The 23344-nt window shown below is 36.8% G+C and overlaps 1 protein-coding gene across 4 annotated transcripts in view; it reads left to right on the plus strand.

Moving 5' to 3' along the window:
• Positions 1 to 23344, plus strand: part of LOC123528880 (endosome/lysosome-associated apoptosis and autophagy regulator family member 2-like) — a 73460-nt gene that overhangs the window by 32397 nt on the left and 17719 nt on the right. For 2 of the 4 annotated variants that reach the window (XM_053521529.1, XM_053521530.1), the window contains exons 10-20: positions 2860 to 3077; positions 4816 to 4880; positions 8893 to 9075; positions 10683 to 10904; positions 12030 to 12165; positions 15980 to 16018; positions 17537 to 17634; positions 18896 to 19005; positions 19303 to 19342; positions 21229 to 21471; positions 22892 to 22973. In XM_053521529.1, coding sequence (XP_053377504.1) covers positions 2860 to 3077; positions 4816 to 4880; positions 8893 to 9075; positions 10683 to 10904; positions 12030 to 12165; positions 15980 to 16018; positions 17537 to 17634; positions 18896 to 19005; positions 19303 to 19342; positions 21229 to 21471; positions 22892 to 22973 — 1436 coding nt within the window. Of the gene's footprint in view, positions 1 to 2859; positions 3078 to 4815; positions 4881 to 8892; positions 9076 to 10682; positions 10905 to 12029; positions 12166 to 14495; positions 14517 to 15979; positions 16019 to 17536; positions 17635 to 18895; positions 19006 to 19302; positions 19343 to 21228; positions 21472 to 22891; positions 22974 to 23344 lie in introns of all 4 variants that reach the window. The other 2 variants (XM_053521531.1, XM_053521532.1) reach the window with 2 other exon arrangements.

Genomic DNA, 23344 nt, shown 5'->3' on the forward strand with positions numbered 1-23344 from the left:
ACTGATTTTATGTCAAATTACCTCCCTTTATTTCAAATTGAAATGGGTATATCTCCGTAACTAATGAAGATACTGATCGGAAATTTCATTTATGTCAACAGATTTATTTGGCAGATCCTTCTTTTGTTCACTTACAATAATTTTTTTTTATGCCCCCGAAGGGAGGCATATAGTTTTTGAACAGTCTGTCGGTCTGTCAGTCTGTCAGTCTGTCTGTCCGCAATTTTCGTGTCCGGTCCATATCTTTGTCATCCATGGATGGATTTTCAAATAACTTGGCATGAATGTGTACCACAGTAAGACGACGTGTGCACGCAAGACCCAGGTCCGTAGCTCAAAGGTCAAGGTCACACTTAGACGTTAAAGGTCATTTTTCATGATACTGCATTCGTGTCCGGTCCATATCTTTGTCATCGATGGATGGATTTTCAAATAACTTGGCATGAATGTGTACCACAGTAAGACGACGTGTCGCGCGCAAGACCCAGGTCCGTAGCTCAAAGGTCAAGGTCACACTTAGACGTTAAAGGTCATTTTTCATGATAGTGCATTCGTGTCTGGTCCATATCTTTGTCATCCATGGATGGATTTTCAAATAACTTGGCATGAATGTGTACCACAGTAAGACGACATGTCGCGCGCAAGACCCAGGTCCGTAGCTCAAAGGTCAAGGTCACACTTAGACGTTAAAGGTAATATTTCATGATAATGCATTGATGGGCGTGTCCGGTCCATATCTTTGTCATTCATGCATGGATTTTAAAATTATTGGGCATGAATGTGTACCACAGTAAGACGACGTGTTGCGCGCAAGACCCAGGTCCTTAGGTCAAAGGTCCTAAACTCTAACATCGGCCATAACTATTCATTCAAAGTGCCATCGGGGGCATGTGTCATCCTATGGAGACAGCTCTTGTTTTGATTACTTCTCTTTTACGTTACTATAAATAGCTTATTTTTTAGTAACTTTTTTATTATTGGCCGTAGGGAAAAACCGAGATCACTTTTCTGTGGTACAATATGGATGGTACTTCCAATTTTTAGGTGTATTTTGACATATTTGTACCTTCTAAGAACTTTTTTTTTTCGGTTAAATTTCTTCCTTTTGTTGTTACTGTCCTTTGGACTTAGATATTTTTTCTGAGGACCTTCTTGTCCTCAAGTGCAATGATAACAGGTGAGCGGTATAGGGCCATCATGGCCCGCTTGTTTGTCTTTTAAACTAGAAAATCAAGAAGAACTAAAACTAAACAAAAGTGTCGGATTTTAATATTTACAATGTTTATCCCTGATGGGAAGCATTCAGTAATCTCACTGTCCGTTAGTTGTCCAAAACACTGCTTGTATCCGCTATAAGGTTTTAACTGTTGAAGTGATTCCAACAGAACTTCACACAAAATTTATGTTAAACATGATAAGAAAGTGTGTCACATATAAGAATCAGGTCTTTACACCCAATGTCAAGGTTACAGGGAAGGGTATTTCGTCACCTCAGTGCAAGAAGTGGATAACTGCATTGACTTAAAGAAGGACTTATTCACTTTTTGTGCTAAGGTGATGATTTTATAGTTTCCTTGTGTATTAACCCTTAGCCTGCTGCAGGCGAATTTAACAGCCTTTGCACACAGCTTGGAACCAGATCAGACGCCGATTAAATCGGCGTCTGATCAGGTTCCAAGCTGTTTGCTACTCTGACAATATTTCTTCCAATTTTGGAGCAAATTGAATGAACTTAACAATTTTAGCAGACGACATTTCCAGCAGACGACAATTTACCTAGCATGCTAAAGGTTAATAAGTAGTAATCTACATCTCGGCTATAACTTCTCTTGTATAAAAGTGAATTCAGTGAAACTTTAGACAAATGTTCTGCATGTTGAGAGAGTGTGTTGCAGTAAAGAGTCTGTACCATCAAGGTTACAGTCAAGAGTAATGTATGCACCATTTAAGTCACACTAAAGAGTCAGGTTTGTACCTTCATGGTCACAGTCAAGAGTCAGGTTTTTACCATCAAGGTTACACTGAAGAGTCATGTCTGTACCATAAAGGTCACACTAAAGTGTCAGATTTGTACCATCAAGGACACAGCCAAGAGACAAATCTGTACCATCAAGGTTACAGTCAAGAGTCATGTCTGTACCATCATGGTCGCAGTCAAGAGTCATGTCTGTACCATCATGGTCGCAGTCAAGAGTCATGTCTGTACCATCATGGTCGCAGTCAAGAGTCATGTCTGTACCATCATGGTCACAGTCAAGAGTCAGGATTGTACCATCAAGGTTACAGTCAAGAGTCATTTCTGTACCATCATGGTTATGCTTAAGGGTCATGTCTGTATCATCAACGTCACAGTCAAGTGTCAGGTCTGTATAATCAGGGTCACAGCCATAAGTCAAGACTGTACCTTCTGTGTCCCACTCGAGCGTCCAAGCTGTGCCATCAAGCACACAGTCAAGAGCCAAATCGGTACCATGAGGTCACATTCAAGAGTCAGGTCTGTACCATCAAGGTATATACTATATCAGACAAAAAGTTTGAAATGATCTAAGGGATTCCATTAAAACATGTTAAAAATGTTGAGCATAATAGGTGATTTGTGCACATACATCCCAAGGTTAAGGTCATTGGAAATGTCATAATGTTGATTTTGATACTTCTTTGATTTATTCTTACATTTTAACAAGTATGATTTCTTTTAAGATTAAAAGTCAAACATGGTTACTTATTAAAAACGCTGTAATTCAACTAGCAAGTCCTAATTATGCCTGGTTTTAGGCGGGCCATTTGCAGTGGCATGCGTGTTTTTCAAATCCAGGGCCATGTGTGTTTTTCAAAGGCAGTTCTTGTTTATAATTACAGAAACGAATTGTAACAATGACAGCAAGTGGTTGCCATATGGAGATCATGTGCGTACACATTTTGCCCGAGGAGAGAGTGCTTACCTTGTGATGATGATAAAAGTGGATGGCTTCCGAGTTCAACAGAAGGCTGGTGAAGGCGGAACAAGCACCGTGGGACAGTTTAGTGTTGTATTTGAAACTGTCTGTAAGGGGTTTTGTCAGTTTGTTTTACTGTCAGTAAGTATCTCATACTGCAGAAAGGTGATTTATTTATAGTTTAAACTCTGGTAAACAAAGCTTAGGGGAATCCTATGGTTGGGTAGTTGGTCTGTTGCTTACAATTAGTGGAGCAAACTACTTTCTTAGTTTTAAATAGGTTTTCCTGAAAACTTTGAGTGGGGCAGATTTTTATGCCCCCAGCATCTACTGATGCGGGAGGCATATAGTGATTGTACTGTCCTTTCGTTCGTTCGTCCGTCTGTACGAGGTTAACCAAATGGGACTGTTTCGTCTAGCATCAATACCCCTTACTAGAATGACTTGATACTAATGCAGATGTAACCTGTGACCATTCCTCATCTTCAGACATCACCTGACCTCAGTTTGACCTTGAACTTGACCTCATTTTGGACTTAGGTTTCTTTATATGGGCCATCTCTTGGTTAACCAAATGGGACCGTTTCGTCTAGCATCAATACCCCTTACAAGAATGAATTGATACTAATACAGATATAAACTGTGACCATTCCTCATCTTCAAACATCACCTGACCTCAGTTTGACCTTGACCTTGACCTCATTTTGGACTTAGGTGCAAAATCTATCGACAAGGATGCCACTGGGGGCATCACGCGTTTATTGAACGCAGCTCCTTGTTTTGTCTGGGATGGAATAAGTAAGGGATGGAGGGGAAGGGGAGTTGATAGCCATTCTTCATAGAAACACTTTATTTACACAGGCAATATTTTCTACCTGATTTACATGAAACACTGTCAGAATGTTTTTCCTAACCATGTCCGTATTAAAACAGGAATATCTTGTGCCAAAAATTAGGCCATTCAATTAGTCCTTGTTGATACTCTGTAGGCCTCATTTTCCAACTGATTAAGATGAATCTAGTTCATATAGTAAAGAGCTAAGTCACCTAGTTGGAAATAGAGTTAACACTGAAAATGCCACAGTTTCTTCCTGATTTACAGGAAACTTAATCACAAAAGTTGTCTTTATGAAATCTAGGTCCGATTTGAAACAGGGTCACCTTGGTGAAAAAATTAGGTCACAAGGACTGACCATAGAAAAATATTCAGACTTGTCATGAAACTTGTGTAGAATGTTGTTCATTATTGTCTTTCTGAAATTCAAGTCCAATTTGAAACTGGGTCACTAGTATGTAATAACTAGGTTACTAGGTAAAATCACAAACCTGGTAAGTTCCTTTATTCAGAGATATTGAGCCACTTTGTCTTAATTAATGCAGGATATCCAAAGATAATTCAACACTATTAATTTATAATAGAAATCTACCACTGTCTTGGCTGAATATAACATGTTGTTGTTAGCATCTGCATTCTGATTTCAACTGCATTTTAAAGATGTAAAATTATTCTATGATTAAATTGGCTGTTAGGGGCCACCTTCACCAAGTGGTTAGGTCGCTGACTTCATTCACATGCTCCCACCTCTGTAGGTTTGTAAACCTGTAACAGATGCAGAATTCTTCAACTGAGGAAGCCATCTGGCTAGCTTATTGGTTCTACCCAGCCGCCGGGCATTGCCTGAAACCGTGCCTGGTGGAGCACCCGGAATCTTCCTCCCTCAATAGCTGGAAAGGTTGCTATATAATTTTTATTGTGTGACTCTGAACCCAACAAATACAAAAATGAATAAATAAGTTGGCCTTTTATTTTTGTTTTGATATATTAAGTATATTGTAGATCTGTATTAAGTGCTTCAGTGGTGCTCGTCACATTTTTCAGGATGAAAGTGGAAAGCAAGATCTTATTAAAAGCTGGGAAAATTCGCAAAGTAGGAATAAATTCACGTACGTACAAATCAGCTTTGTTTATATTAGAGAGCTAAAGAAAGTGTTAGTTTTGCTCTGTCAGCTTTTAACTCACCAGAACACATAGTGCTCTAAGGTGAGCTTTTCCTGCCACCCGTCAGACCTCTGTCAAGAAGGATTTGGACATGGCATAAGTGAAAAGTTTTGAAAATCTTCTTGTATAAAGTGCTGGCCAGATTTCAAAATTGTATTTTTTGGGAATGTTGAATTCAAAAAACATGTCTGCCAGGCAACATAGTCACTTTTCCTAATATATGATCTGCACCATGGGAAAACCAACATAGTGGCTTTGCGACCAGCATGGATCCAGACCAGCCTGGGCATCCGTGCAGTCTGGTCAGGATCCATGCTGTTCGCTAAGTTTCTCTAATTGCAATAGGCTTTGAAAGCGAACAGCATGGATCCTGACCAGACTGCGCGGATGCGCAGGCTGGTCTGGATCCATGCTGGTCGCAAAGCCACTATATTGGTTTTCTCATGGCGCGGCTCATATATGTCTGAAACTTTGAAAATCTTTGGTTTGCCTTCAGTAACATGGCTGTAATGATCTTTATAAGTAGACCATTGTACTAAGATTGTTAACATTATTAGTCCCCTACTAGTTGAAAACCAGTTTCGGGGACTATAGGAATGCACTTTTCCGTCATTCTGTCCGTCTGTCTGTCCGTCTGTGCCCGCGAAATGATGGTTAAGTGACTTCATAACGGTACTTTCTCTTTGATGTCATTCATTCCGTTCTGTTTATGTGACCTTTTTCTTTTTATGTGACTGATAGAACAATAGAGAGAACAATGGGGGTGTCACATAAATACCGTTTCGTTAGAACGTCCGTCCGTCCGTCCGCAATTTCGTGTCCGGTCCATAACTCTGTCATCCATGAAGGGATTTTAATATTACTTGGCACAAATGTTCCCCATGATGAGACAACATGTTGTGCGCAAAACTCGGACCCCTAGCTCAAAGGTGAAGGTCACAATTGGAGGTCAAAGGTCAACAGGGCTTTTTTCCTGTCCGGTCCACAACTCTCTCATCCTTGAAGGGATTTTAGTATTACTTGGCACAAATGTTCCCCATGATGAGATGACGTGTCTTGTGCAAATCCCGGACCCTTAGCTCAAAGGTCAAGGTCACAATTGGAGGTCAAAGGTCAACATGGCTTTTTTCCTGTCCTGTCCATAACTCTCCCATCCATGAAGAGATTTTAATATTACTTGGCACAAATGTTTCCCATGAGGAGACGACATGTCATGCGCAAAACCTGGACCCCTAGCTTAAAAGTCAAGGTCACAATTGGAGGTCAAAGGTCAACAAGGCTTTTTTCCTGTCCGGTCCATAACTCTCCCATCCATGAAGGGATTTTAATATTACTTGGCACAAATGTACCTCATAATAAGACGATGTGTCATGCACAACTTTCAGACCCCCAGCTCAAAGGTCGAGGTCACACTTAGCAGTCAAATATTAACATAGCATGAACAGGGTCTGTTTCGTGTCCGGTCCATAACTCTGACATTCATTAAGGGATTTTAATATCACTTAGCACAAGTGTTCCCCATGATGAGACAACGTGTCATGCGCAAATCCCGGAAAAGGTCAAGGTCACAATTGGGGTTTCCTGTCACGTCCATAACTCTGCCATCCATGAAGGGATTTTAATATTACTTGGCTTAAATGTTCCCCATGATGAGACAACATGTCATGCGCAAAGCCCAGACCCTTAGCTCAAAGGTCAAGGTCACAATTGGAAGTCAAAGGTCAATAAATTTTTTTCCCTGTCCGATCCAGAACTCTGTCATCCATCAAGGGATTAAAATATTACTTGGCATAAATGTTCCCCATGATGAGACGACGTGTCCTGCACAACACCCAGTACCCTAGCTCTAAGGTCAAGGTCACACTTTGAGATCAAAGGTCAGGAGGATTTTTAGCTCGACTATTCATAGAATAGTAGAGCTATTGGACTCGCCCATGCGTCGGCGTCCGCGTCGGCGTCCGCGTCGGCGTCTGCGTCCGCGTCCGCGTCCCAATTTGGTTAAGTTTTTGTATGTAAGCTGGTATCTCAGCAACCACTTGTGGGAATGGATTGAAACTTCACACACTTATTCACTGTGATAAACTGACTTACATTGCACAGGTTCCATAACTCTATTTTGCTTTTTTACAAAATTATGCCCCTTTTTGACTTAGAAATTTTTGGTTTAGGTTTTGTATGTAAGCTGGTATCTCAGCAACCACTTGTGGGAATGAATTGAAACTTCACACACTTATTCACTGTGATAAACTGACTTACACTGCACAGGTTCCATAACTCTATTTTGCTTTTTTACAAAATTATGCCCCTTTTTCGACTTAGAATGTTTTGGTTAAGGTTTTGTATGTAAGCTGGTATCTCAGTACTCACTAATTGGAATGGATTGAAACTTCACACACTTGTTCACTGTCATGATCTGACATACACAAAGCAGGTTCCATAACTCTGTTTTGCTTTTTTACAAAATTATGCCCCTTTTTCGACTTAGAATTTTTTGGTTTAGGTTTTGTATGTAAGCTGGTATCTCAGTATCCACTAATGGGAAAGGATTGAAACTTCACACACTTGTTCACTGTCATGATATGACATGCAGTGCAAAGGGTCAATAACTCAACTTTGCATTTTACAAAATTATGCCCCTTTTTAAACTTAGGAGTTTTGGGTTAAATTCTTATATATAAGCTGGTATCTCAGTACCCACTAATGGGAATGGATTGAAACTTCACACACTTGTCCACTGTCATGAGCTGATAAGCACTATGCAGGTTCCATAACCCTATTTTGCTTTTTTTAAATTATGCCCCTTTTTCGACTTTCGTATTCATTCAGTCGACAAGGCTGTTGAATAGTCGAGCGTTGCTGTCCTCCGACAGCTCTTGTTTTCCTGTCCGGTCTATAACTTTGTCATGCAAAGCAGGATTTAGATATCAGTTGGCACAAATATTCCCCTGGATGAGACAACATGTCATGCGCAAGAACCGGGTCCCTAGGTCTAAGGTCAAGGTCATATTTAGAGGTCAAAGGTCAAATTCAAGAATGACTTTGTACAGAACATTTCTTCTTCATGCATGGAGGGATTTTGATGTAACTTGGACCAAATGTTCACCACCATGAGGCACCCTTGTTTTTAGAATTACGTCCCTTTGTTTTTACTACAAATAGATTTTATTGTAACTTTTTTATTACTGGCAGTAGAGAAAAATCGAGACCACTTTTCTGTGGTACAACATGCATGTTACATCCAATTTTTAGGTGCATTTTGACCAATCTCTACCTGGTAAAGAGTTTCTTGTAGACTTATATTATATAGATTTTTTTTTTTTTTTTTTTTTTTTTTAGATTAATTTCCCTTTGTTGTTACTATAAATAACTTACATGATAACATTTTTATAATCAGCCAAAAAAAATCAATATGAAAACAACTGTGGGTTTTTATGTATGCACATTTTAATCCAAGTGTGTTGTTATAACATATTGTATATGTAGTACAATATTGTTCATACATCATTGACAGATATCAGCTCATTATGTTATACTGCAGTAGAGGAAATTAGGTGCCTTCCAGTAGGGGACTTTGTATTGCATGGCAATACTTCATTCACTTGTTAAATTTGTAAAGAAAAAACAAAAAAAAAAACACTACACAAACTGTAGTGGACAGGGCTAGTTTCCATGTTTGTAATACCAGTTTGAGCTGTGAAAGTCAGGTCCATGATCTAGGGCCTTGATTGCCCTCTTGTTGTTGGATAGTAATGACTAATGGTTGCATACTGTTTTCTATATTTTTTTCTGATTTTTCTTTTTCAGTTTTCTGAAAAGATAAACTTATATCTTAAAAAGATAGCCAGATACTGCACATCTATTCACTGTTCCATTTAGATGAAGCAGTGTTTGGAGACATGCTTTTACCAACAGCAAAGTTGTGTTTCAATTATATTTGCTCTATTTTTCTTTCATTAGATATGACATCAAGCGGAATGGTTCCTTCACATTCACGTTGGCGTTCCAGAACTCTGGCTGGTTGATGGATCCTACAGCGATTGCAGATAGCATTGCCAAGGTTTACTCTATACAGATCACAAATACCATGGGTGGTGGTGCAAGTAACTGCCGTAAATGCCCTAAAGGAACAAATGATGATGGGTTAGTAGAAATTAAGTACAAGCTTTATTTGAAATGAAACTGTTTTCTATCACTCTCCAGTCAAAATATCTTTGGACATGACAGTTGCAGTTTGTACTTGCTAACACAGAAATTTCCATATTGCTTACATTTAAAAAAAAAAAGAAGAAGATGTTGTTCGCTGAATTGCTTTGTTTATAAAGAACGACTTTTAATTTAATACATAAACCGGTATAGTCAGAACTAAGAAGGGAGGTAATCACAAACAATACTTTACACAGTTTATAAAATACTAGTTACAAGAATCTGAGATAACTATTACCAAAGTAGGGAATAGTTTATTTTCTTATTTTCATACTTCAAAAAAGTATGTATTCTAATTATAAAATGTTGTATTCCATCTTCCATTTTTGTCGAGCACGCTTGCGGAAGCAAAGACATAGTTGTACAAATGGTTGTTTGGTGTATGTACGTGTATGAGTCCGTGTGTGTTTCCATCCGGATTTGTTTGTCCGGACCATAACTTTGACTTGCATGGAGCAATCTTGTATATATTTGGCATGAATGTTAACCTCAGTGAGGCCGAGTGTCGTGCTCAAACTCCAGGTTCCTATCTCAAAGGTTAAGGTCACAGTTTGAGATCAAAGGTCATATCAGATCTTGTCCAGCCAATAACTTTGACCTTGTTTATTTTTGGCATGAATGTTTAACTCAATGAGACAGAGTGTCATGTGCAAACCCCAGGTTCCTGTCTTAAAGGTCAAGGTCACAGTTAGGGGTCAAAGGTCATTTTAGAGCTTGTCCGGGCTGTAACTTTGCCATGCATTAAGCAATCTTTTTTTATTTGGAATAAATGTTTGCCTCAGTTAGACAATTAGAGTGTCGCGTCCAAGTCCCATGCCCCTACCTGAAAGGTCAATGTCATAAAATGTTAGTCCTTTTGACAGCTGTCGGGCTGAACATGTTGCCTGTGGGCATCTAGTTAATGCAAGTCATTCTTACCATGGACAAAATAAGATAATAAGAATTTCCTGGTCAGGATATTTTTGTCAGTTCTTAGCATATTTTCCTAACTTCACATATTGTCATATATTTAATTTGACAAAACAGCCCTTTTCTGTTTCCTTAAACCAGCTGAGTAATTTAGTAAAAATAAATTGTGGATCATTGTCTTTGAAAAATATCTTTAAACTATCTCTTTAGTATTAAATTAGATAGTGTGTCCAAGAGTTAGCAGTAGTGGTTCTACCCAGGTACTAGCATGTGATGAAATAATGCACGGAGGAGCACCTGGGGTCTTCCTCTACCACCAAAAGCTGGAAAGTCGTCATGTGATCTATGATTTTGTCGGTGCAATATTAAACACAACAAAAACAAAACAAAAGCCTCTGTTAGCAGATTTTGTTACTATAACTCTCTGATTTTGAGTGTCCCTACCAGTGTAACAAAAGTCTACATTAATGGTATGCCATTTTACTTGTTTATCATGCAAAAGTTTATATGTATTGTTACCCAAGTTTGGCTTTGGAAGAAGTTAAGGATCAGATTATAAGGTAATTAAGTCTTGCAAATAACTGACAAAATGGAGAATTTGTTGTTATTTACATTAAGTTTGTATTTTGATTCAGCTGCGTCCCCTGTCCAGATGGTTCTTACATTGACCCAACGACAACTACCTGTGTCACATGTCCACCTGGTACAGTGGTCAGCTCACACAGTGCATATGGGGCAGACTCATGCAAGCCGTGCGGACATGGCCTACAGGTGTACAAGGGAACTGCATGCATCTCAGATGGACAGTACACTGATGATAATGGAAGGATGTTTGACTTCAGAAATCTCAGTAACAGGTTGTTGTTCTTCATAGAATTATTGATGGTATTGTCAAACTTGAGTATGACATCTGATGTGTGTAAAAAAAAATAACCCGTCTTTAAGTTGATGTTATACAAGTTAAGATTATAAGGAAGAAATTGTTATGTATTAAAGGGATAGAAATAATAGTAAAGCATTTCAAATGTTTCCCAGTATTACTATTATTATTATTATACCAGATTTATATAGCGCCCTTTTCATGATCAATTTCACGTTTAAAGGCGCTTTACATGGTTCAAATGCAGCCACACAGTGTGCATAATTCATCCTCTACTAGTACAGACACAGAGCGATCTGACCAGAGGGACAGAGTGAGACAAAGCCCCCACGACAGAGAGATCAGAAATCAGATACAGGCTTGTCTGGCTAACTTAGCCTAGCTTGTTGCGAATAGACAGCCTGGTTCTTTAACTTGCCCAGTGTATAGCACTGATACACGCAAGGATTGCCTGGGTTCCTGACCAGTACACCTCTAATTGGGTGGGAAACACTGAAAGCGTTTCTGAAAATTCCCAAGTAGTTGTCGGGGATCGAACCCTGACCTCAGGATTGCAAACCACTGAGCTATCCGTCCACCCAGCCGAAATGTAAAACTTAAAGCTTGTTGATATGTATTTCAGTTTGATGTTTATTTACATTGAATAGATTTCAACCGAATTTTATTTACATTGAATAGATTTCAACCGAATTTTATTTACATTGAATAGATTTCAACTGATTTTTATTTACATTTAATAGATTTCAACCGATTTTTATTTACATTGAATAGATTTCAGCGGAGTGTTTATAAATTGCAATATTATATTTTTAATGTATTTAAACCTACAAAGAACATGTAATATACTATGAACTGTTGTTATTGTTGTTGAATACTGTAAAATCATAGAATTTTGTGGACAAAAAATTCTGTGTTACTAGTTCATGGGGGATATGAATTTGTGGAGTTTAAACTTTTTTTTCTAAAATGAAAAATGACTGGAAATTTAACTTGTTGATTGGGATTTGGTTTTTTGTGGATTGCCTTCACCTTGAAAGCCACAAAAAATAGTCCCTGACAAATACCAATGATTTTACTATAACCATAATATTGTATGTTTCAGTTTTAAGTTTATCCGGGGCAGTCTGTTGTTCACATCTAGTGGTACCCAGTACTACCATGGCTTCAATATCAGCCTGTTTGGTACACCAGACAAATCTCACGTCATCTGTGAAAATAACGTCACAAGATCGGATACTGTAAGTTTTATATACTGTTAAAAGTAAATATATTCTGCCCTTCCTTTAGTACCATTTAAGTAAAAAAAACTTTATGAGTAGATAGGAAAGTCAGCATGGATGTTGTATTGTCACATCATGTAGAAATTGCACAGACTATTTCTTAGAAGACTGTTCGCTGGTAGTTGCGAAGCAGACCCAGCATGGGTAACTGGACTGAAAAAACTTACTCAGACATGATATTGAAGTGATTTTTGTGTAATTCTGTCCTAGATTAGTAGATTAATTATGAAATATGAAAAGAAAAAGGCTTTATATGCCTAGAAAAATGTCAGTGACAAGGTTCTTTTTATGTTCAGTTAAACATGTATATAGTAAAATCTCTTGTGTGGAGTCGGAAGGAGAATTTTAATTTAGTGTTGAATGATTTCTCTTTGAAGGGAATATATTTTCAGTAGAAGGAACTTTGCTGGATACTGTATTACAATTTGTAAATTAAAGGCATGTAAAATTTATCACCTAAAATGGGGTTATCAATATGTAACATAGAAAATGCTTACTTCCTTCCAAGGAATAAGTTATGTAAGTGGTATGCTGTAGCCTTTCTTTATAAAAGGTTGAATCCTGGCTTCATAAATTCACTGGACAACCTGATTCTGTTGTTTGTTAAACCCCACAGATATGGGTACTATATTGGAGTCAGACATGTCCATCCCCTGGTCTGTCTGTCGTGTCCCCTTTCATATATTCTTAATCTTTGTGTCAGCTCCGTATCCTCAAAACCACTTGGAAGCTTTCCATAAAACTAGCATGAATTGTTTCCCCTCATCAAGTTGACATACAGAGCACACAACCCAGGTGGTCGGGTCCAAAGTCAAGGTCACACTTAAAGGTCAAAAGTCAAATATCTTAACTTTGTGTCATCTATTTTAACAAATAAGAAAAATCAACAACAACACGTGTAGCGTTTGTTCATAGATAATTATTAACTTCCAACGTTTCGGCGTTAAGCCTTCCTCAGGGAAGAATAACAATAAAAACAACGGACGTGACGTCGTTAAACAACGTCGCGTAAAAAAGGCGGTAAAATGTATACAAAGTTTAGATCTACATTATTTACAATGTTAAATAAATTAAAAATAACGTTCCTTTAAACGGATTTAACAGACATACCGAGTAAATTGTCGGATAGTGTTTATACAAAATTTCCTATACTTATGTATATAAAAAAACAGAAATAGGAAAAAACAACGATATACTCGGCATTACATATCTATATATGTAGATCAATACAATTAGTTGATTGGTCAATTAATATCAAATAAAACTTTAGAATTTAAACCATCTGGATAGAGCGTTTTCAGTTTATGTATCCACACTGTTTCTTTGCAGAGACGATCAATGTCATTTCTTACAACGTCAATAGGCATAAAAGAAAAGTCCTTTAAGCAATGATCTCGTAAATTGAAATGTGATGCAACCATTGAGGAAAAAGTAGGGTCAGTAAAACTATTAATATCAAATCGGTGACTGTTCATGCGTTTTGATACAGGTTGCTTAGTTTGTCCCACATACTGTTTGTCACATTTTTTGCAAGTAATCAAATAAATTACACAGTTACTTTTACAGTTTACATTATGATGTAAACTGTATGCTTGACCAGTCATTTGACTGGTAAATTCTGAACCTGTTTCGATATTGGTACAATGCGAACATCGGCTACCATTACATCTCTGTGAGAGATAAAGTTTATTACTTTGCTTATTGAACTCTGAACTTATCAAATAGTCTTGTAAATTTTTTTTTTTTTTTTTCATCTATTTTAAGATATTCATAGAACTATCATTAGTTGTTTACTTCATTGAGATGATAAGCAGAGCACTTTGTAACTAATTTCAATATCACGCTTTATGGTCAAAGATAAATAGCTTTTATTTGTTTCCACTCTGTATCTCCTAATCCACTATGGTGATTTTCATAAAATAAGCACCAATTATTAAACTCATCCATGACATGCAGAGTGCCAAACCTAGGTCATTGAGTCCAAGGTTATGGTCACAGAGGTCAATGGTCAAATAGCCTAACTTTGTGTCTGCACCATATTGGCTTAATCACTGAAAGGATTTTCATAAAACTCAGTTGTTAATTTCATCTGGACAATTTACAGTGTGTAATTCAAAGGTCACGTAGTCCAGTGTCAAGGTCACACTTGAGATAAAAATGCCTGAACACAGCATTTACTTTCCCTGTATCAAAGCAGCATCTGGGGGGTATTAATTGCCTTTAGGGATAGCTCTTGTTTGTAATGACATTAGATATTAGTTACACAACCATTATAAATGCATTTCTAGGATGACAAATCCATATCTGTGGTAAGTGTCCAATTGCACATAAAACTAGTGTAGTGTCTTTCTATGATCTTTCTATAATTGCTTGTTGAATAATGTATTAATCTGATACATTAGTCCGGTTTTTAGTGCGTTTTGTTTTTAATACATTTAACATGTTTGACTTACCTTATGATGACATACTTTGTATGTACTGAGCAAAGTAAGTGAAGTTAGAATAATTTTGGAAACAAATTATCAAGCCAGACATACACAGTCATGTAACTATAAATTTCAGGGTAATATCAAGGATTAAAAAAAAAATGAATAAGAAATTACAGATATTCTGGTAAATGATAACAACAATCCTTTGCAAAGCTTGAACTTTTGACACATGATCACTGTCAGTTTTGAATGGAAAGAATAGTACCTATGCAGAAAAATGTTAAATTACCTGTCAAAAAAACAAACAAAAAAAACTTTGCAGGATTTCAGTTTTTGCAGATTTTTATTGCTGCATTCTAATCAAATATTCATTTCCGTTCCAGACTGCTTTTAGTGACTCGTGGTTTAATATGTTCCTCAGATTCTTGTATTTTAATGTCACCAATACTATACCTTCATTGTGCTGCCGGCACTACTGTCGAGATATGATCATTTTGCTGGAACCTTTTACTTTAACTGAGCCCGCCTGCTTAGCTTAGTAGGTAAGAGCATTGGTCTACGGATCGAGGGGTCGCGAGTTCGATCCTCGGGCGGGGCGTATGTTCTCTGTGACTATTTGATAAAAGACATTGTGTCTGAAATCATTAGTCCTCCACCTCTGATTCATGTGGGGAAGTTGGCAGTTACTTGTGGAGAACAGGTTTGTCCTGGTACAGAATCCAGGAACACTGGTTATGTTAACTGCCCGCTGTTACATGACTGAAATACTGTTGAAAACCAGCGTTAAACCCAAAACAAAAAAAACAAATTTACCTTAACTGATCATTGGACAGATTATTTGCACCTTCACAAAAGATACCAGGATTGATCCAAAAATAATGTCACTGAGCTATAAAATCCTCCATAATGAAAGGAAAACAACAAAAATTCCTACCCAAGTAACTTTATCTATTTGCAATGTTTCTTACTGGACAAGAAATCATGGCAACGATGATTACACTGCATCACTGACATGAGTGACGTGAGAAGTTCATATTTTTCTCACTAAGTGATTAACAAGAGTTAGGATTAACAGATGGCATGCAGAAGACAATGAATGGCAAATACATATACATTAGAGTGTAAAAATATTGGTACACTGTTACTTAATATAAGGAATATTTACACTCCTGTCTCTTTGTTGAAATGTCTGAACAATATAATTTGATGTAATAGTACTTTATTATTACAATTTATCAAATTTATAAATTTGAACATTCTAGACAACTAATACAAACTGATAGTATATATATTAACTTTATATAGAATTCACAGACTAACCATGTAAATGTCTCACATTGTAGCACATATTCAGTCATGCAGGCAAACCGGACATCACAAATGTATGATTTATTAGATATAATATCTTAACTGGTGGTGCTGGCTCCTAAATATTTGTTTATGTTTTGTTGTAGACTCTTTAGATTTCTATCTTTGTAATAATGTCTCCCACCACACAGTGGTGTGGGAGACATATTGATTTACTCCTGTCAATCTGTCTGTCACAAAGCTTGTCCGCACTTTAAGTCGAACATTTCTCATCCGATCTTCACCAAACTTAAACAAAATATGTTTGCTAATAAGTCCTCGACCAAGTTCGATAAGTAGCCAAATCGGCCGAGGCACTTTGGAATTATGGCCCTTGAAACATATTTTTGATAATCAAAGCACTCAAAGTCTGATAAGGCAGTTGAGGTCTTTGAGCATTGTTGACTCATATACTACTATTCAGATGATTAGGCAGTTGTGGGAGACATGCGCTTTTCTCAAAAGGAGCTCTAGTTCTTAATTGAGAAAGGAAACAACTTGGTGAAAGGTCACTTTATAATCTATGTAATGAAATTATTATTTTTATGTCACTATATCTGGAAAATTTTCCCATCTTAAATATTATTTTGCATGTAAATTATTATTTATGGATATAATGTGGGTTATAGCAGATAAAATACAGTCTATTTGTTGGTGATTAAAGTCTATCCTGTTTCATTGTAAACTGATTGGGGTAGTTTACTTTAAAGATATCAGTTGAACCAATTAATGCATGAAGAATAATTTTATTTTGAAGTTGGATCAGCATAATGGTTTTGTATTTTGTTGTTAGAATGATTCTGTCGGGCTGTATTCAGTGATATTCATTTTTATGCCAACTTTATTCTGGTAATGCAGGGGAACAGAGCCATTTTACTTTGTCAACTTAAAAAAAAATCATTAATGTTATCATTACATATTTTACCATCAGATTCCAAAGTTAGAGACGCTCGCTGCAGTTTCTTGTATGAGAGATGGGGAAAAAATTTCCCAGTAATAGAATTTGTTCAATCTTTGTCTATGAACACAGTCTCATGTTAGAAACAAAAAAGTACAAAAACAATCATAGGTCACCGTGCTTGTTTAAGAGTTATCTGCCCTTAAAACTGGATTTTTCTTCAAATTTGCATATTCAAGGGCAGGTAACTCCTGAACAAGCATGGTGACCGTCGATATTTTTTTCATACATCTGTTTCTAACATGACATTGTATTCATATACAAAGTTTGAACAAATTCTATTATTGGGAATTTTTTAAATGGTTACCCAAAACTGCCGCAACTGTCCTTAAGAAAAATTTCTCACTTATTCTATTAAGAAGTATTATGAAATATTACCTACAAGATTGTCAAGCTCAAATGTAAAGATTTATACTTTTTCTGAAAATAATTTTATCCCTAACTGCATTTAGATGAGCAATATTGTAATTTGTGATTTGAGCTTTTGCATTTAAACAGCACAGCTCAATCATTCTGACTCGCTGACTTCCAAAGGTACCCTCAGTGTACCAAAGATAGTGTCCAATTTAATGAACATTTTATTTGCTGGTTGCAGGCACTCCGTGAGCCAAGTCAGATTGTTGCTAGGATCTGTAGGACAACACTGGTACCATCTGACAGTTCCAATACTGTCATGACCACCCAGTCTGCAAGGTAATGTATCAGTTAGCACATTCTGTACAGTTGTCATAGACATATGTAGTGTAGCTATTATGTACCTTGATAAAGATATATTTCAGGGGCCTGCATGGCTGAGAGGTTATGGTTTCCTACTTGAGCCCTGCAAGTGTTAGCAAGTGAGGTAGCCTTCTAGCTGATTTTTTGGAAGGTCGTGGTTCTGCCCAGTTGACTTCCTGTAACTGAGCTTCCAATTACAGATGGAAAGTCACCATATGAGCTAAACTTAGTAAAATAAACAAAGTGGAATGTAAATGATTGTAGACAGGTTTCTTAACTCAGCTCTGTCAAATATCTGGGAACTCTCCATTTGTCTGTCATTTGTAAACTTGACTTCTACAACCATTTCCATCTAATTGGAATGAAACTTGGTAAACATCATCATGAAATTAACTTAGGCATGTAATCAGAGCTTTTATGTGTTATTGTTATCCTGTCTTGGATACATTTTTGGCATTGTCTGTCTTTCCATTTTTAACTCGACTATTCATAGAATAGTCTAGCTATTCTACTCACCCTGGCGTTGGCGTCAGCATCACACCTTGGTTAAAGTTTTGCATGCAAGTACGTACAGCTATCATTTAAAGGCATATAGCTTTGAAACTTATTTTTTCTTTTTCTAGGTCAATTACCAACATCACTGGGTCACGTTCCATAACTCTGACTTGTATTTTGAGCAAATTTTGCCCCCTTTTGGACTTAGAAAATCCTGGTTAAAGTTTTACATGCAGGTTACTATCTCCAAAACTAATGCAGATATTGAATTGAAACTTCACATGTGTCTTCATGGATATGAAACTAGTTGGTAGCATCAAGTCCCATAACTCTGACATGCATTTTGGTCAAATTATGTCCCCTTTTGAACATAAAACTTCTGGCTGTCTTACGGAATCCCTCTTGTTCTTACCGTTGGTCTTTCTGTCTGTGCTGTCCAGAACTGTTACTATATCATTCTTGCTTTGTGAATTACCTCCCTTTCTCTGATTTACTTGTAGCTTTTATGCCAGCAGCATAACTCCAAAACTATTTTATGTTAAAACTTAACGCAATGACAGAGCCATTGGGGAAGCACATTGTAGAAGAATAATAACTTTGTCTTGCTTACTTTTTTAATTATCTCCCTTCATTAAATCAGTGCAGATTTTTATAGTGTTGAAATCATTCTTTTTATAGCGGATAGTTGAAAAGAAAATAACTTTTTTTTAAAATGGTGCAATTGTACAAGTATTGTTTACAGTTTGGGAGATCGTCTAGTAGAGATATTACGCAACCAGACATCACTTACAATGAGCAATGGAACAAAATCTCTAGAAGAACTCTACAATGCTAGTGGATTTGATATTTCAGGTAAAATAAACTTGAATAATGACATATAGTAGATTTAGTTGATACAGTTACAGTCAGATTTGATAAAAGCATTATCATATATGTTGCTATAAAATGTAACAAAAAATGCCCTTGAAAATGGTCATTGTGGTCCCGGTTTACGCATCCATAATGGCATAGTGTGTCTCATGCACCATAATCATAATATCCCTAGGTAACTGGAATGTCAGGGCATTCTGATGATGATGTCATGTAACAGTGTCAGTTTGGAGGGTGAGAGGGTGGTTTTTCATGTAAATATTTTACTTTCCATTTTAGAGATGGACAATGATATACAAGTTCACTTTGCTGCAGAAACGTGAGTAATATTGCATCATTGATATTAACTGATAATACAGGTTGATACTGAGTGATTAATACAAGTTAATATGAAATAAAATACAGGTTGATACTGAGAGATTAATACAAGTTAATATGAAATGAAATACAGGTTGATACTGAGTGATTAATACAAGTTCATATGAAATGAAATACAGGTTGATACTAAGTGATTGATAAGGTTCATATGAAATGAAATACAGGTTGATGCTAAGTGATTGATACAGGTTCATATGAAATGAAATACAGGTTGATGCTAAGAGATTGATACAGGTTAATATGAAATGAAATACAGGTTGATACTAAGAGATTAATACAGGTTAATATGAAATGAAATACAGGTTGATCCTAAGTGATTGATACAGGTTAATATGAAATGAAATACAGGTTGATCCTAAGTGATTGATACAGGTTAATATGAAATGAAATACAGGTTGATACTAAGTGATTAATACAAGTTAATATGAAATGAAATACAGGTTGATACTAAGTGATTGATACAGGTTAATATGAAATGAAATACAGGTTGATACTAAGTGATTGATACAGGTCAATATGAAATGAAATACAGGTTGATCCTAAGTGATTGATACAGGTCAATATGAAATGAAATACAGGTTGATACTAAGTGATTGATACAGGTCAATATGAAATGAAATACAGGTTGATCCTAAATGATTGATACAGGTCAATATGAAATGAAATACAGCTTGATGCTAAATGATTGATACAGGTCAATATGAAATGAAATACAGCTTGATGCTAAGAGATTGATACAGGTCAATATGAAATGAAATACAGCTTGATGCTAAGAGATTGATACAGGTCAATATTAAATGAAATACAGGTTGATGCTAAGAGATTGATACAGGTCAATATGAAATGAAATACAGGTTGATACTAAGTGATTGATACAGGTCAATATGAAATGAAATACAGGTTGATCCTAAGAGATTGATACAGGTTAATATGAAATGAAATACAGGTTGATGCTAAGAGATTGATACAGGTTAATATGAAATGTAATACAGGTTGATGCTAAGAGATTGATACAGGTCAATATGAAATGAAATACAGGTTGATGCTAAGTATGAAATGAAATACAAGTTGATACTAAGAGATTAATACAGGTTGATATGAAATGAAATACAGGTTGATACTAAGAGATTAATACAGGTTAATATGAAATGAAATACAGGTTGATACTAAGAGATTAATACAGGTTAATATGAAATGAAATACAGGTTGATACTAAGTGATTAATACAGGTTAATATGAAATGAAATACAGGTTGATACTAAGAGATTAATACAGGTAAATATGAAATGATAATATAGACAGATTTGAAGTGACAATACATGGATGTCAAATACACAGTAAGATTGTATATTTATGTCTCCCACCACACAGTGGGAGACATATTGATTAATTCCTGTCTGTGTGCGTGTCTTATCAGTCTGCTTGTCTGTCTGTCACAAATCTTGTCTGCACTCTTAGTCGAACATTTCTCATCTGCTCTTCACCAAACTTGAACAAAATGTGTTTGCCAATAAGTCCACGGCCAAGTCAAATCGCCCCAGGCCCTTCAGAATTATGGCCCTTGAAACTTTTTTTTGATAAAGCACTGAAAGTCTGATAAGGCAGTTATGGGAGACATGCACTTTTCTCAGAAGCAGCACTAGTCCAGAGCTGATTTTGTGTTCATGAATCCAAGATACATTTTCTTTTGTATGAATTCCTTTTTATGAAAGTCGAATCTAAAGTTTTGTCACAACAAAAAACTTCAGGTACACACATCTTTTGTCTAAGGTTTTGTATTTAGAATGTACAGAAATTTTGATTGGTGAATTTGTTATCCTATTCCAGGCCAACAAGAGCTTGTCCTGCAGGCCGTCACTCACTGGTCAGTTTACGGTGTGATGAGGATCAGAAGGGGCAAGGGGATATAACTCTGCCACCAAAATGTGCTGATGGTACGTGTGACGGATGTATGTTCCATTTCATGTGGAACACGAGACTTGCCTGCCCTATTTGTCAGAAGGAAGACTTCAGTCGAGTTGTTGGAGAATGTTTACAGGGTACACAGACCATACACTACTTTCCTCCAAGGTTTGTATGAACCATGTTTATAGTAGTAGGTATTTGTTACAAATGGGAACAGTTCGCAAGGAGGGTATGTTTGAATTAAGAAACAAGTTTTTATGCCCCCGAAGGGAGGCATATTAGTTTTCAACGGTCCATCTGTTTGTTTGTTCGTTAGTTTGTTCGTTCGTCACAACGTTAACTTTTTGCATGAAGGCACTTTACTTGCGAACCACTGCACCCAGGACCTTCAAACTTCACATGCTGATAGTACTTATTGAGTACAAGACCCCTACTGACTTTGGGGTCACCAGATCAAAGGTCAAGGTCACAGGGGCCAATGTTAACTTTTTGCATGAAGGCACTTTACTCGCGAACCACTGCACCCAGGACCTTCAAACTTCACATGCTGATAGTACCTATTGAGTACATGACCCGTACTGACTTTTGGATCACCAGGTCAAAGGTCAAGGTCACAGGGGTCAATGTTAACTTTTTATTTTGCATGAAGGCACTTTACTCGCGAACCAATGCACCCAGGACCTTCAAACTTCACATGCTGATAGTACTTATTGAGTACACGATCCCTATTGACTTTGGGGTCACAAGGTCAAAGGTCAAGGTCACCAGGTTAAAGGTCAAGGCACTGTGGGGGCATTTGTCACCATTAGTGACAGCTCTTGTTGCTAGCCAAAATGGTAAGTTGACCAATAGTTGCATCTGTACAGAAATTCTTGTCCACACATCTCAAAGTTTATCTACGCAACTCCTCCAACACTTTCAGGCGGATTTAAACCAAAACTTCTAGAGAGAGATCACTGCCAAGATTGTTGTGTGTCTGTACTGGGAGAGGCTGAATTTGATGCCCTGAGTGGCTGCCTTTGTACTATATAAAGTGCCTTTGAATGTGTTTGTCATGAAAAAGGTGCTATGAAAACCTGGTAGATTAATAATAGTTATATCCTACTGGTCATCTGTATTTGAATTTCCTGCAGAATCTTTTACTTTTCTGTCTTGTTTTTTGACCAATATTTCTTATTTTTCATGTTATGAACTGGTTAGAAAAGTGAAAATACAGTCTAAAACAGATAAACCAGTATTTCTGAAGCTGATGTGCTGGCTAGTCTGAATCCATGCTGGTCGCAAATGCACTATGTTGGTTTTCTCATGGCGCGGCTCAAATTATATTTTTTCTGTCTTTAATTTGTACCAGTGAACAAACCAGAGATTTGTTTAAGTTTGTAAATGGTATCTTTGATGTAAGATGGTATACTTTCAATCATTATATAGTAATGAGAATATGCAGAAGATGTACTTTTGTGAATAAATGATATCCTTAATGTTAGAAATGATATACTTTAGTCATTGTTTGGTACTAGAGAACAAGTTAAAGATGCACATATGTGTGTAAATGGTTTCTTTAATATATATATTGATGTACTTTCAGTCATTGTTTGGTACCAGATAACATGCAGAAGATTGAGGAGAAACAGAAATGTACAGTCAGACTGGCTTCCCTGCCACTTATAGTATGTACTGATACACCGTACAAACTCTCAAGTTTTATTCTAACTTCTTCCATTTAAGGGGAATTCTAACACCATGACTATTAGCTTAATAGGGAGAGTGCAGTCTGCAGATCGCAGGGTCATGAGTTTGGTCCCTAGACGAGGCGTATGGTCTCCATTAGGATTTGATATCTGAAATCATTTGCCCTCCACCTCTGATTCATGTGGGGAAGTTGGAAGTTACTTGCAGAGAACAGGTTTGTACTGGTACAGAATCCAGGAGCACGGGTCAGGTTAACTGCTGTTGAATAACTGAAATATTGTTGAAAAATGATGTTAAACCCAGAACAAACACATAAATCACACTATGACAGTTTTTGTCTCGAAGGATT

The sequence above is a fragment of the Mercenaria mercenaria genome, chromosome 13, assembly GCF_021730395.1.
Source record: "Mercenaria mercenaria strain notata chromosome 13, MADL_Memer_1, whole genome shotgun sequence".
NCBI classification, from domain to species: Eukaryota; Metazoa; Mollusca; class Bivalvia; order Venerida; family Veneridae; genus Mercenaria; species Mercenaria mercenaria.